This window comes from Heptranchias perlo, chromosome 29, assembly GCF_035084215.1.
Source record: "Heptranchias perlo isolate sHepPer1 chromosome 29, sHepPer1.hap1, whole genome shotgun sequence".
NCBI classification, from domain to species: domain Eukaryota; kingdom Metazoa; phylum Chordata; class Chondrichthyes; order Hexanchiformes; family Hexanchidae; genus Heptranchias; species Heptranchias perlo.
This window is the reverse complement of record NC_090353.1, coordinates 34,011,006-34,026,759: the sequence shown is the minus strand read 5'-3', so window position 1 is coordinate 34,026,759 and position 15,754 is coordinate 34,011,006. Positions and strand designations below refer to the sequence as shown.

The window sequence follows — 15,754 nt, the reverse complement described above, 5'->3', positions numbered from 1 at the left end:
CTCTGCTCGGAACAGCAGCACTGCTGTCGTAGCCGCCAAAAGTCTCTGCTCGTCGTGGCAACCCCGAGGACCCCAAGTTGTCTTCCGACTGCCAGCTTATGCTGCTGGGCTGAGTGGCAATCAAGTTCTGAAGGTTTTCAGCTGGAAAGATGAAAGGTCACGTGGTTTATACAAAACTTGGGCTCGATCAGAAAAATCCCGACAGGCTGCGCTCGCTCACTGGTCAGTCTCCATTTCTAAATAGAGCGCCATTTTGTGCGTGTGTAAAGAAACAAAAGCACTTTTCACAAAAGATTGGCCACTGGCTTGCTTCTTGGTTTTGTTTGCCTCCCCCAGGAGTTAGCATTACTAGTGTTTGGGGAGGGGAACGGTGTGCAAGGTTGCACCATCTAAGAGTTGGGGAGGGGGGGGGGGGGGGAAATATCACTGATGGGCCTGAGAGTCAATCTTTTCTTTCCGTATGTAATCCGAAAGGCAGGCTGCAACTTTTAAAATGAATACATACAAGTGGGCATGAATGGGAAAGGACATTCTCCTTTAACCTATCATGGCTTGTTACTGGAACAGAGGAACAGGAGGAGGCCATTCAACCCCTCGAGCCTGTTCCACCATTCAATTAGATCATGGCTGATCTGAACCTGGTCCTCAATTCACACCACACATCGGATATTAGAGACAGGCCACGAGTCAAGGTCATTTGAGATTGCATTGGTCTAAAGCCAGATCCTGGAGGTAAGACCCACAATATCTGTCTCCAGGAGCCAAGGGGGAGATTTTAACAAGTAGCTTTTTCTCCCCCCCCCCAGTTAAGACAATTTAAAACAAATTTCTGGGGGCTAAGCAGGGAATTAATATTTAAATACTTAAAAGGGACAGAGGTTTTGACAGTGAGGTTTCCACCTCCTGTCGCTCTTAGTGCCCAAGAGTTTAGTATATTAAAAAAAAAGCAAGCCAGTCCAATGGCTCATGGATAAAGGCTGTGCTTAGTGAGGTACAGATCAGGAAGGTCCACGGTTGGCTGCCCAATCCGTAGTGAGTTAGCTGAGCTTAGCCAGGGTGGCAGTAGGGGAGAATGACAATTTGTCTCAGTGCACTGGGCTAAAAATGGGGACAGGGGCACAAAATAAGGACAGGTCCTGTTCTGGTTGTAACACAGCTTACACATGAAGAATTGCACTCTGGTGGCTGTGCCCCATTGTCAGTGTCTTTACACTAGGAGTGGAGGAAAGAGGGGAAAACCAAGATGGGGGGGGGGGGGGGAAAGAGGGGAGAGAAACAGAGTGGAGGGCTGACTGTTGTCCTTTATCACTCAGGTACACTGGGTGTGGCGGTCTCTTATAGGAGAAACTTACCCGGCCTTGTACCTACATTAACCGAAAGGATAGGGCTTTTGCGGTACAGCCACCCTCTTGTAATCACTTCCACCCCAGTCCCACTGCTAGTTCTGGACACACAGCTCTAACTCACTTTCTTTCAGCACTGCATTAAGGACGACATCTCCTCGCTGTGACTCCAGGGTGTCGGCTCGAAGCAGCAACCGTGACCGTCCCGTATCCAGGTACCCATTGATTTCCGCTATATCGCTGTAAATTTCCAACTTTTCATTCAGGGTCCGTCTGATCACTTCATCCTTTGAGCTCAGACGCTCTGGAGGTGGGAGGAATGGGAACTGGGTGAGGAACCGTCACACAGTGCAGCCGATCACTTCACCGGGTTACATAACGCAGGGAATCGCCACAATCCAAAAAAAAACACGCCCAAACTAACCGGTTGTAAATCCCCGACTGGGCTGGGGTTAAAAGGCACCACCTGGTGCAGCACTACGCCACTTAGCCCAGGTTCAATCCCCAGTCACCTGTTCTCAGGTGGCAGGCAGTAAGGGTGCTACAATTCAACAGCGCCCCTGGGCTATATAGAGGGGAATATTTCCACTCCTCGGTGACCCCCCCCCCCACCCCACCAGTAGAAAATATGCATATGTCAACACTGGATGAGGAGAGGATCGTATTCGGCTGTGATGCCTTCCACAGTCGAATACCTCAGTAACACTCACTGTCTAGGCTCCCACATCAAGAGTCGAGGTGCTGCAGGCCCCTGTGGAACCGTGCTCCAGCGTAGGCCAGCACCCATAATTCTGAAATGGAAAAAGTTCCAAATCCCAGCACCTACAGACCTCAACTTCGACAGAGTAAAGAAAAGTCAACATAAAGAAAAAAAATTGAAGTATTTTGTATCAGAATCCCAATGGCAAGTTCTCTGCGACAACATCTTACGTTGGAGCTCTTTGATTCGGGCTGCTCTCTGCTCAGCCTGTTGCCATTCTTCCTCTTGCTCACCGAGGGCCGCCGCCTCTTCCATCGGATACCTGAGCGGGAAAAAAAGCTGTTTAGCCGCTGGCATGATCTCAGCAGGTCTCATCTGCAGAGGCCACAGGGAGAGTTTGAGAGATGGCAGTTTCTGCCCAGGTAAAGACATTTTTTAAAAACTTACATTTATAAACACCTTTCAGGACATCTTAAAGTGCTTTACAGACCATGAGGTACGTTTTGAAGTGTAGTCGTTGCTGTAATGTAGGAAACGCAGCAGCCAATAGCAAGATCTCACTAACCGTAATGAGATAAATGACCAGATAATCTTTTTTAGTGATGTTGTTTGAGGCATTAATATTGGCCAGGACACCGGGGAGAACTCCCTGCTCCTCTTCGAAATAGTGCCAGGGGATCTTTTACGTCCACCCGAGGGGGCAGACGGAGCCTCGGTTTAACACCTCATCTGAAAGACGGTACCCTCCGAAGGTGCAGCACTCCCTCAGTACTGCACTGGAGTGTCAGCGTGGATTATGTGCTCAAGTCTCTGGAGTGGGACTTGAACCCATGGCCTTCTGACTCAAAGGCGAGAATGCTACCAACTGAGCCCAGGCTGACAACTTCAGATACTCTTTCACCGAGATGGGGGCCTGTGGGGTGATTTCTGAAAATGTATGGCAAAGCATTCCATTGTCAGATGGCATCTGTTACAGAAACAACTACACAGAAGGACTGGCTGGGCTCAATGACAGCTGCACAGTCAACATTAGTCAACGCAGCCCCTTCCCTCATTTATATATTGAGCAGGTCTAAATTTATGGAGTGCGTGAGAATTTAGAAGCAACAACAAAATATCTAATTCACAAAAAAGTGCATGGTGACCAATGCAAGTCTAATGGAGCGATGTTTGCCCCCAGTAATAGATTACCTGCTGCCCCTGGGGAAAAGGAGTACCCACCAATGGGTGAACGAGAGGGCGGGAGAGTTCGACACAGACCCACGAGGTGAGTGAAAGGGAGGGAGAGTTTGACACAGATCCATGAGGTGAGAGAGAGAAAGTTGTTCAGAGGCAGCAGCCCTAGAAAGTTAACAGTCCAAAGGTAGCTCTAAATTACAAAATAAAGTAAAATAAAAGTAATGAGTTTTTAGACGTACTACTGTATGTGTTGGGTGCGCAGAGAAATCAATGAGATGCATTGGAAAGGGGCAGGGAGGGACCCCTCCCCCCAAACGAGTTGGCACTGCCCCCCATTGACTGGAGCCATCATAACACACACAATGTTAACACTTCAGATAGGAAGCAGCCTTTGCAGTGCCGTGCTACCTGTCAATTGCATCCCGGATCACGGCCATCCAAGTGTTGCGCTCCTCCTTTGAGTTGGTGTGGATCTCGTACATCTCGGGGCCCTCGTCGGAGGCACTGATGAGGAACATTCCTTTCTCTTCATTGGCCACTTCCCTGACGATCAGCTTGTGCAGCGAGATGCCAGCTGGCTTCTGGTCCTGAGACATTGGAGATGTGGAGAACGAGTTCGGGTGAGCGTAAAATGACTCAAACAGCCAGTAATGGAAAATTAAGACACAGGAAGAAAAAACCCCGTTTCCTATAATCTTCAGCTCCCTTCAATCGTATGCCGTCCCCAGATTGCAGAGCAAGTAGCTAGCTTGCTCGCTCTCCTTTGCCAACGTCTTTGAGCAAGACACTGGGATGCGTGCCAGAACCGCCCTCTGTGACTCACCCTCAAGTCCGACCATTTTAACTTCCCACTCGCCTGGTTTCCACTGAGCGGGCAAGGTTAAAATCGACCCTTTACTGTCTGGGCTTATGCATGAAGTGCAGTCGTTTGGACAAGATGCTGGAAGAAGTCAGTACACCCATGAGACCATATCCCAAGCATGACTGTCGGGGGGAGGGAGGACATACAATATATTGGAAGAGCTGATGCCTTGCACCACCCTTGGCATACAAGCAAATTGGTAATTAGACTTAGGGCGATAGGTTGTACATTTTCTCCCTTCACTTACCACTGTAGCGAACGAGTATTTCTGGTCCTTTTCCTGAAGTAACAGAATCACATCTGACAAAACGAGAGCCAGAATGTCTAAGGAGGGGTGGAACAGAAAAATGGTTAATAAAATATCGATTTCCCAAAAAAAAGAAAAATTGGTTTTCTAATTTCCCAAATTTAAGACAGATAACGACAAATTTTTTGAGAGATTTTAACCCCTCCCCAACCCCGGGGGTCCAGAGAGTCTCTTTCAACTTCTCCCTTGTTAAGTTGTATCCCATCCATGCAGTACATGTGCCCCATTTTTAATTCCACCATTCAGTACCTTGTTTTAGACCCATATTCAACTTCATTTGCCATTAATCCACCCAGGTGTACACTCTGTTAAACTCTTTCTGTATGATCTTGGCTCCCCTCTCCAAGTCCATGGCTCCCCCTGGCTTGCTGTTATCTGTCAAGTGTCAGCTCACTGTGTAAAAAGATTGTGGGTTCAAGCTTTACTATAAATTTGACCATAGGCTGACACTAATACAGAGGGAGTGCAGCATTATCAGAGGTATTGTCTTTCAGATGAGGCATTAAACCCAGGTGGATGTGAAAGGTTCCATTGCCTTGGCCAATATTTATTCCCAAACGACCACCAAAAACGGACTAGTTGATCATTACTCATTAATCTCATTTGCTGTGTGTGGGACCTTGCTGTGCACAAAATGGCTGCTACGTTTGCTGACATAACAGCACTTTTGGATGAAACAAGGACGGGAAAACTGCTATATAAATGCAAGTTGTTTCATTCTTACTTTGCAGAAACCACAATTCCAGCTCATTTATGTCCCAGTATGGTGGTCTGGTGGCACATTACTCAATATTTCTCTGCCCCCCCCGCCCCCCCAAAACCCTAATGGCTAGCCTCTGCTTCTTCCCTTTAATGACCTAATCATCTATGTCCTATCTTTGATGCCTACCAATCTTAGTTTGCAAAGAAGCCACTCATGCAGTACTTTATCTAAGGCCTTCTGGAAGTCTAGATTTTCTGATCAACCTAATTTAACTAGCAGTATCTAGAATAATCGAATGATACAGCACAGAAGCAGGCCCATCGTGCCTGTGCCTTTTAAAAGAAACAAGTTACCACTAGTGTTAAAATAATGGCAATCAGAAAATCTGGGCTGCTATGCAATAAGGCTTCCAACAATCAATTTGGGACCCATCATTTATTATTCTTCAATTTTGTTTTCTAGTTATTGGTCTCACTCGTTTCCAATTATTAAGATCAGGAAAATGAGGCTGCAGTTACCAGGCCAGGTTCAGCTGCCCTTTTTGATTTGACTCTTGTTGCTTTGTCATACAGGTTGCCTACCCTGCAATAGACAATTTTTTTTTTAAAACAATCTTTTGCCTTTTAACACTTCCCTACTGTCGCGAAACAAAAGCTGTAAACACAAAGGGATTTCTACCTTTTAGTCGCCCAGACGCAGCCTTCCAGTAGACAACTCCTTCGTGCAAAAGTCTCCTCTTCCCTCGCGACATGTCCACATTACGGAAGATGTTCCCATTCTTGAGCTTGGCTATCGTCTTGGATTCTGTCCGATTCATGATTTCCTTCAAACGCTGAGCTTTCTCGCACACGCTCACCTTCTCATCCACCTCCGTTATCGTGTCCTTTATCAGGATCAACGCCTTAGTCAGCTCTTCATGATCCTCCGAACCAGCTTCGGAAAGAGACAGGAGCACTCATCAGTTTGACTCAAGACGGCATACCATCTTGAATCTCCATTTTGTGGGAGGGAAATTTCCCATTTGTTTACTTCTACAGTATCTCTTCATTTTGGCCCACAATCCCAGTGTCCCATTCGAGGTTTCCTTTCAGGAATGGTGCAAACACTGGACCACAGAATGAGGCGATAGGGATCTGTTGCCTGCAATTCCCCACCACAGTGAGCTTCTGACTTCAATCGTGCCAGAGGACAGCCAGCTCTGGACAGAGGTCGGGCACTTTCCCATAGGGAGAAGGGACAAATACTGTAGGACCCATAGTTCTATTGAATGGTTCCATTTTAATTAGATCTTTTCACTCACTGTATGGACGCTGGGATAACCCTGCCTCTTAATGCCACTCCCTGTAGACCAAAAAAGGAACAGCATTGAATCTCAGCTGGACAGGCTGTGAATAGAGGCCCAGAGCAGCAAGGATCCTGGAAAAGAATGAGTTAAAGAGTAGGAAACAGTGCGGTGTGTCTTGATATCAACACAACGCAGGCAGGAGCAAGAGTCAAAGGATGGAGAGCTGAAGAAGAACACCGAGCATAGTGGTGCCTATAAAAAGGAGACACACAAGGAAGGTTGTGATGGAGAGAGTTTGGATTGTTGAGGTGTTTTGCACAAATACTATAAAGTCGACATAACCCAGATATACAGCATCATCTCACCCTGCTCACTTTTCCAAACTCAGAGTGAAACAATGCAGTCTCCTCTAAAAAGCTGAGTGATTGCTTCTACAGACTATCATACCTTCAGTATTCTGAATAATCCTCTCCACCAGGACAGGGTACTTAGTAAGACGTTGAGTGACCAGTAAAATGCATTCCTGCACACCAAGACGCCTCACCACAGAGTAATTATTTAATTTCTGGAAAAGAAAACTGTGATATAGAGAGGTACTCCTTTTCAAAAGATATTGAATATTTTTCAGAGTGGGGGCACCGGACAATGCAGTGGGTTAAACGCTCCCTGTGCCTGCCTGCAGAGTACGCACCTTGATCAGGCTCTGGAACTTCTTGTTCTGCTGGTACATTAATTTGTAATAATTCACTGCTTCACTGTGGTGACCACAGAAGTCTCCATACTTTGCCTTCGCTTCCTCTCCACATTCACCTGAAAACTGGGGCAAAATACATTTTTAACCACCAAAAAAAAAAGACTTCACAAGATTACATTGTCAACAACTCTGTTGAAATCTGTTCCTTTTTTTAAAAAAAAGTGAGGTTTGGCCAGGAATGACAGTGCTTGGGAATGGGATATTGTGCTTCTTTGGGGATCCAGCATCAGCACCAAGGTTGTGTGGGTGTGAGTGATGGTGGGACAGATGGGTGTGCGTGGGGGTGGGGGTGGGCAAGTCAGTGAGAACAGGATTGGGCTCACTGGTCATTCCTCTCCCATTACCAGTGAGCCTGCTGCATTCGCTGTCTAGAGTCTAGGCTCATAAGGGAACAACTCCAGTGCTGTTTATTACTGTAAACATCACGTGGCAGGAAATTCTTAACAGGTTTGGTTACTGCCAGTGTTTGGCAGCAAGTAATGGGCCAAATGTGTGTCTCTGCATTTCCTTACGATTATCAGTTCTTGCCTGCTGTATAAAACTGTACTGAGGCAGGACTGATACTCAACCGCACCATTCAGCAACTGTGCTGAACATAAACTTCCTTGTAGAACTCCAGTGAGTCTAGTAGCTACCCAATTAACTTCTAAATACTTTACAACTCAATAAAAGATACTGCTGTATTTACAGTACTGAACAGTGCCAGGGAGTTTATTTGCTGTGTTTTAATGACTGTTTCCACCCACCCCATTTTTACCCTCTCCTGAAGGCACTGCCTCAACACTAGGGTACAGTTCCATAGGGAGTGGCAGTTCTCTGATGCCTTGCCCATGTGGCTCACTGCCTGTGAGCCTAAGAGAGTGAGCATAAGCAGGTTATTGAACCGTGGGGGGGGGGGGGGGGGGAAGGGTGCATTATCAGAATCCCACCACGTCCTGGCGCCATGCACATTCTGGCAGGGGTCAATAGGTGATCAGGAGCCTGAAGTCTTGCTGACTTTTTCTCTCCCTAATCCAGTGTTGAAAGACGTGCATTTATAAAGCTTCTTTCATTGCCTCAGGATGCCCCAAAGTGCTTTGCAATCAATGAAGTACTTTTGAAGTATAGTTTCTGTTGTAATGTTCAGTCAAATTGTAGCACCCTTCCTATTTGAGATCAGTGGACTAAATGCTTTCATTAAGTTTATAATGTACTGTCTGCACCTTGGAAGACACCCAAACAGCAGCTGGCCAACATCGTGCAGCAGGAGGTTTCAGTCTCCCGTAATGCACCCACCGCCTCCGCAACGGGAAATAAAATGGCAGAAAGTTAAAAAGCCAAAGAATTCATCCCATTTACCAAAATGCATTCCTGACAGGTTAGACCTGTGCACATAGAACTCCAGAAAACAATTATCCCTTCTTTTGGGAGTGTCAAAAAATGTTTATTTAAGTCTGAGTTGCACAAACAGACACCAATAATTTGGTCCACTTCACTGTGGCTGGAGGGGATTTAATGTTTCCTGTGATGAGACGTTTTGGGGGGGGGGGGGGGGGGTAATGGCAGACTTCCTTACAAGGCACTAAACTTAACTCAGGGGACAGGGGCACCACAGTAACTGCTCCAGTTTAGTTGCTGTTTAGAACATTAAGAGTATCTTACTAAAAATGACCTGCCTTGAAATCATTCCAATTTCCCACTATTCTTTGTACAAAGCAACTGGAGCCCTCAAGATATTAAGGCCCAACAGGTACCCATCATAATAATATTCTCCCCCTCCCCACTTCGGGTGCTGACTCACGCTTAGGTACAGTTCCAAAAGTATCAGCCCTCTGGTGCCTCGCCCATTCTTTACGTGCGAGTTTAGACAGTGACCATTGGCACTGCAGACGTCCACACGTGCCGAACTCTGGGGAGAAATCACGGACGAGTGACCAGAATCGGTCGATTTCCCCACCCCCCTGGCCCAGGGGCACCGAGGCTGACTGTAATGCCCCTTTCAGCCTCCCTCAGCTAACTCAGCGCAGGGCGAACCAAGGCCGCCTTTGCTCCCTACTTGTTGTGTGAGGATGTCGCCAATTCTCCGGATGAGGTAATTCCGTTCACTCCCTCCCTCCAAGGAAACTTTCCGCCGCTCCTTCAGCCGGGAGAAGAACAGTCTGTGCATTTCCAGTAGCTCGTGCAAGCACGGAAAGATTTTGCCGATGTGCCTGTCGCTGAACTGAAGCTCCTCCTTCATTCCCCGACAGTAGACGTGCAGCATGATTTTCAGAGTTCGGATGTGGTGCATCTCTGTTTGCATTAGCTCTGAGGAACAGATTAAAAAAAAAGTTATGTTACAGCATAAAAAAATCACGGGACAGTTGTGGGTCAAATTGTTTTGGGGCATTTTCTTTCTGTTGTGGTAAAGCCTCCAGTTTCTCCCCTCGCTCGCACTTTAATTTCATTCAGCAGTGGAATTTCTAGTGAGTGGAGTGGAATCGAGTGCACATTGAATCTGCAGGAGGAGCCGTTACTGTAACTGACTGCAGAGGTTGGGCTATCGGGCGAAAATTTCAGATGTGTGGGCGACAAATCACATGCCCCAGTTCAAGGTCACAATTCCAGCTCCAGGATCATTTAAACACACTAGCCACTGTGGAACGAAGACATATTCGTGTGGTCGATCCAGGTCAGTTCCTGGTCCATGCGGAGTTAGCTGATCTCAGCTGGGGGAGCGGTTACGGGCAACAGAGGTGCCATAACTGATCTCTGTGCCTCTGAGGTGAGGAGGAGAAGAGTCTGATCTCTGTCCAGCAATTCCTGCTGGTAAAAGACATGGTACAGACACCAGGCAAGGACAGGGTCATGCTCGCCTGTGAAACCCTTGGTTATCAAATTGCCTGTTAAACATTGTCCAACCTCACACGAGTGGCCATTTGCTCAGTGTCTGTGGAACTTTTTTGCAGCAAGAGTCAGTGCCTTCAGGAGGAGAGGAGGGAGTAATACTGGGGCGGGGGGGCGGGAAAAACGGGACGACAACTATAAGCTGGATTCAAAAACACTGCATTTTCAAGTAAGTGTTCTGAAAGCACGTACCCAGCCTCAGCCACCAGAGAAATACATCGGAGTCTCGTGGAGCCCCAATCGTGGAACCCAACAACCAATTGAAATGTGCAAGAAACAATAGTCTGAATAGCTTCCCAAATGCTACTTTGCATTACATTTTCACTTCACATTTTTAATAAAAGGTTTTCGTAAGGAACGATAGGGTTAGAATGAAGTAGGGAGGAGGCTCGTGTGGAGCATTAACACTGGCATGGAGCTGTTGGGCCAAATGGCTGGTTTCTGTGCAGTACATTCTCCGTAATCATAGCCCTGCCCAATGAATTTTACGCTGTGATTAGTGCCACCACAAATATGCGGCATCACGCAACGGTAAACCATCGGGTGCGCGTGCAAAATCCCGATATGTGAACCAGGTGGGAGAGCCTCCATGCTGGGAGCGGGTGGTGGTTAAACTTAACCGTGTTCAAAAGCGGCCTCACGTCGGGTGTGATTCCACAACTCACCGAGTCACTATGACCCGTAGAAATGAGGCAGGCCGGCCTCCTGGCTGGATCCTGAGTATGCTCTCAAACTCACTGAACAAGGCGGCAGACTAATGGGGCAGTGAACCTCTCACTTTTCTTACCATAAATTACATCCTGCCTTTTGATGACTTCTTTGCTCTGTTTCTTTGTGTACGCTTGGTCCACTGCAAGACTCCATGATTCAGCGTCAAGGTCCTGGCTGTCTGCCTCCAACTCCGCCTTCAGAGAGGCATAAATCGTGTCTGAACCACGACAGAGGGGGAAAACATAGGTTAGCAATGATTTGTTTTCTCCCCTTCCCCTCAGAACCATTTCATGGAAAACATGCTCTCAGCTAGTGTTCTGTAACCAGTTACTAGAGCACGAGTCACACCCGCCCCTCCACCCCAACCCCGGCCAGGCTACATCGACATGTTTTGCATTTGTCATCCCTAAAATCAAATCAAAATTCCTGTTCCACACAAAGTCCTGCTCGCCACGCAGCCCCGTCCTCCCCAACTCACTGGAGTCAACAATGCTAGTCCTCATCTGCAGATCCTTCAGTGGCCTCAGTCAACCCTCCCTCTGCCTCATTTCCCAGTCTGATTTTTTTTTTTTTTTTACATGGTTTATGCAATCGAGGTAATTTTTGGAGGCTCTGTCCTTAACATGGAATCTCACCCGATGGGAGCACTGGTTGCATGATGATCTAGCTCTTTCGCCAGCCCACCTTCGGTCCACGGCAGGAGCAGCCGTACACAACTGTCGCTGTAACGTACAGGTGGACGCCCCAAACCCTCCCTCACCAACACAGCGCTCAGCACGTCCCCCTCACCTTCTGCCAGAAGAGACTCAGCAGAGGACGAAGCCACACTCAGGGATTCCTCAGCCCACGTTTTGCTTCTTAGGATTCCGTTCTCCACCTCCTGCTCCATCTCCCCTGCAGTTACTCTGTACCATAACATACAAGCAGGCACACGCATTAGAACTCGACAGGTAAGAGGTCAGGATGGTACAATGGGCTACAGTACAAATTCTGGAACCAAATAAGGCATGAAGGTCTCATCTCTGCTGGCTAAAAGGGCCTGCGTTAAATTTGTTTCGATAGTCTCGATCCACTTCCTGATTTTTAGAATAAAAGGTATATTTTTGATGTATATTTTACTATTGTATCCTTGTTATTTTGGCATCACTAACTTGCCTCACTTCTCCGCCTATTCTGTAGCCAATACTTAATGGATCAGATTAGATTCCAGCCTGTAACTCACTCCCGGGTGTCTGTTATTCTCGGTAGGATAGATGTGAGGGATTTAGCAAGTATCACTATGACCGGTGGTTCTGAGGTGGAGGCACTGAAGGACAGGTGAAGTGATGGAGATTCAGTGCAGAGGCTCGGACAGGTGCTAAACATTTCCCAATAATTTGACCAAGAGGTTATAGTTTCCGAGTCTACAGGAGCATCATAATTAATTGGAGACAACGTATTTCCAAATCCTGGGGCTTCACCAGTTGTCTTATGTGAATATTTTCTAAGTGCATTTATTCTCCTTTTAGGTGGTACCAACCCGTGATTGGAGACGCTGTTAGCACTGGTTGACGATGGTTGGGAAGGTCGCCTTGGCGGAATGGTCATGCCGATACTCCGCACAGCGCCGGGTGTGCCATCCGCGGCTAGCAGTGCGCCCCGCGGCTGCTCCTTCACCGAAGATGCTGCAGCAACAACAAAAAGAGGGTTAGACGTCAGAAAGCAAGCCCGGACTCGCACCATCTCTGACTCCCGCCTCCAGGTTAGCACAGGCACCATTCTGCAAGTCGATACTTCATTTTTGAACACTTTTTTGAGAATGGGGAAAGTTAGAAATCATGAACTGACTGTTGTATTGTCTCGGTTAGAAATTAGTCCATCTCCCGCCAAACCTCGACTATTTTTACAGAGCTTAGAAGGACTCACATTTACACAGCAACTTCTCAGGTTTCTCAGAAACATCTCAAAGTGCTTCATACACAATTATGACCTAATCTAGGTTGCATCTCCAGCGCAGAGCTGAGGGAGTGTAGGAGGTGCTACGCTTCAGATAAGACATTAATCTGAAGCCCCATCTGCCTGTTTCAGTGGCTATGGCGGACATTAAAGATCCCAGGGCTTTATTCAAAGAAGAGCAGGATCTGGGGCTCAGTCGATTTAAATCCATCGTTCCAACAGAATCAAGCTTGACTGTGAAACCATCAATGGTGGAATAGCAAGCTGACATATTAAGAATGGCCACTTAGGTGGGGCGAGAGAGAGAGAAAAAGGCACTCGTGGCACTGCACCTCAGCAAGAAGCAGTGCTTTCAAAAAACGGGGGGGGGGGGGGGGGGGGAACCCTCGGACATGGGATGCAAGTGTCCTCTGCCTATTGACTGCCCAAACTCATAGGACCCTTACAGTCTCAGTCCAGTTCCTAGTGGGCATGGTTCCACAGCACAAAGCTATCCCTAATTTGGCACTAACTGACAATCTTGCTCCGAGGTGCCCCAGGATGGCTCGAGGGAAATGGTAAAATGTCCCCCCTGTGCGGTAAGGGGGTGCTCTGCCACCGTTGGGGCTGAGGCACATTGCTTGGACAGACTGAAGGGAGTTCACTCTTCATCTAAACCCATGCCTGTACTTGACCTGCGAGTGCTTGATGCCGCTACTGGGTGCCTGAAATTGGAGTGTCAACATTCTCACCTTGACAGACAAAAAAAAACCTCCCTTACTGTTCGATCCATCAATCACACGGGGCAGCGCAACCCGAATCGAGATGTAATGTGTTCCTTTAATCAGCACTGCCTGACAGCTGTTAGGCTGCAGCCCAGCTCGATTAATACTGTAGCCTTTGTGACAACTTAAAGATCAGAGTGACCTGGATAGTGCAATCTGACCTGAGGAGCGTGAGCGATGCACAAAATACAGCAACCAGTCACAATTTGGCAATTTCAGAAGCTCAAACCTCGAATCAGCCGAGGTTCCCCAATTTAGGACAAAACACACAATCTTATTCGAGGAACACTTAATAGCTCTGGTCTGTTACAAAGCCATTCTCCCTTCAAGTTAGCCCACCTCAGCTGTACATCCGTTATTTTAAAATAGTGCACTTCAAAATCTATAAAGCACTGGGAACATTTAGACAGGAAAGGTGCTGTACAAATGCAAATATTGTAATTTATTAGTGGCTCTGCCACAGCATTGCCCACCACGCTGCAGGTATAACTAGGAGGATCTGCTGCTCCTGGAGCTTATACAAAGCTCCATCTAGTGGTAGAGGTGTGCACTTGCTGAAGTGACTGTCACCGAATGATCATGACCAAATAAGGAGTTGGTACATACAAAGAAAATTTGATATAGCATAGATTTTAAACCATCTCTTCAAACCGCTATACAACGTGGAAGATGCTACACAAATACAATTGGGGTAAGTGCTTGTACAAAATAAAGCTTGATTGCGTCTGCAAAGCTTCCAAGTTATATCTTTATTATTAGGTTTTTTTTTCTTCTTTCTAGGTTTCTCTCGTCTCGAAGGCATTGAATTATGCTGTAGCCCAGCTCGAAGGCGGCAACCAGCCCCCAGAACCTCAGCCAACAGGCCACTCTTCACATGGGTGTCGAGCGTGGAACTGAGCCACAAAGATCAGGAAGGTCCCAAGTCCAATCCTTGCTCTGTGCTGAGATAAGCTGATCTCAGCCAGGGTAGGAACAGGAGTGCTACAAAAGGACTTAGGTGTCCATGGGATGTGGAGGCTTTTTAAAAAAAATCAGTCAGGGTTCTCGCTCCTGATCTGATGCAGTGATGACTGCTAGAAAGTGGCTGTGTGTGGGGTGAGGACATGATCAGGCTTGGCTGCGATGCCTCTGGCAGGCAAACAGTCAGCCAATGGCCAATCTCCTGTTCTCCTTTCGGTTCAGTGGTTAGCACTCCGGAGACTTCAGCACAAAATTCAGCTGACACTCCAGTGCAGTACGGAGGATGGTAGCTCTCTCTCCTCTGAGGCATAAGGTCGTGGGTTCAAGTCCCCACTCCAGAGACTTGAGCACATATTCTGGGCTGACACTTCAGTGCAGTACTGAGGGAGTGCTGCCTTGTCAGAGATGCCATCTGCCCAAAATTCCTAAACTGAGAATGATAGATTTTTGTTAGGCAAGGACATTAAGGGTTACAGAACCAAGGCGGGTAGTTGGAGTTAAGATACAGATCAGCCATGATCTAACTGAACGGCAGAACAGGCTCGAGGGGCTGAATGGCCTACTCCTGTTCCCATGTGGGGAGAACTTTAGATTAAAAATAATCACCTCCCTCACTACACCATATTCAAACGATAAATGACTCACCGTGCTGGGTTGCGCTCTGTGGACTTCCAGGATACTTCTGATGGGAATCCTTCTGCTGTGTATCCTTCTGCTAAGGAATCAAGGGATAAACTGTTGACTGTATAAAGCACAATTTCCATACTGGGGTCCCAAGACCCCAGAGAGTCAGCAGGGTAATTAGATTTCTGTATTTGTTAACTTTCTAATACATTATGCCAAATTACTGTACACTAGTAAATGTTTTTTTGTAATGATAGCACTGTTTTTCTATGGTTAGCTGACACACCCTTTTGGAAATTAGAACAGGGTCTCTGGGAGCGCCTCAACATTCACTGGGGGCCTCCAGACATGTGTCGATATTTATTGGCCTCTCCAGGAGTGCCCCTACACATGGTAAACTTTGAACACAAGGCCAACAGAAAATTTCAAGTTTTTAATGAAGGATTTTGATAGAATGAATAATGAAAAGACTATTTCCTGTTTTTGGGGAGTCAATGAGAGGTGTCATCAATATAAAGTTATCGTGAAGACAGCGAGGAGAGTATTTAGGAGAAATTTCTTTATGCAAAGAGTTGTGGGAGGATGGAATGCTTTGCAACAGGCAGTAGCTCAGGCAGCGACCACTGCATCTTTTAAAGGAAATATTTGAAGACAACACTGGAGTTCGAGGGGAGAGCAGGGCAGTGGGATTAGTTTCGGATTTCTTTAGCAAAGAGCTGCCACGGACACAATGGGCCAAATGGCCTCCTCTTGTCAGGTAAA

The 15,754-nt window shown here is 47.1% G+C and overlaps 1 protein-coding gene across 4 annotated transcripts in view; it reads right to left on the bottom strand.

Annotated features, from left to right (window-relative positions):
* The window catches only part of arhgef18b (rho/rac guanine nucleotide exchange factor (GEF) 18b), a 97,373-nt gene that overhangs the window by 17,566 nt on the left and 64,053 nt on the right, over positions 1-15,754 (bottom strand). For 3 of the 4 annotated variants that reach the window (XM_067968462.1, XM_067968465.1, XM_067968464.1), the window contains 13 exons: positions 15,014-15,083; positions 12,229-12,373; positions 11,499-11,614; positions 10,786-10,926; positions 9,169-9,419; positions 7,071-7,196; positions 6,827-6,944; positions 5,773-6,027; positions 4,332-4,408; positions 3,631-3,809; positions 2,274-2,365; positions 1,468-1,647; positions 1-141 (listed from right to left, as the gene is read on the bottom strand). In XM_067968462.1, the coding sequence (XP_067824563.1) occupies positions 1-141; positions 1,468-1,647; positions 2,274-2,365; positions 3,631-3,809; positions 4,332-4,408; positions 5,773-6,027; positions 6,827-6,944; positions 7,071-7,196; positions 9,169-9,419; positions 10,786-10,926; positions 11,499-11,614; positions 12,229-12,373; positions 15,014-15,083 (1,891 nt within the window). The remainder of the gene's footprint in view (positions 142-1,467; positions 1,648-2,273; positions 2,366-3,630; positions 3,810-4,331; positions 4,409-5,772; positions 6,028-6,826; positions 6,945-7,070; positions 7,197-9,168; positions 9,420-10,785; positions 10,927-11,498; positions 11,615-12,228; positions 12,374-15,013; positions 15,084-15,754) is intronic. The other variant, XM_067968463.1, reaches the window with a different exon arrangement.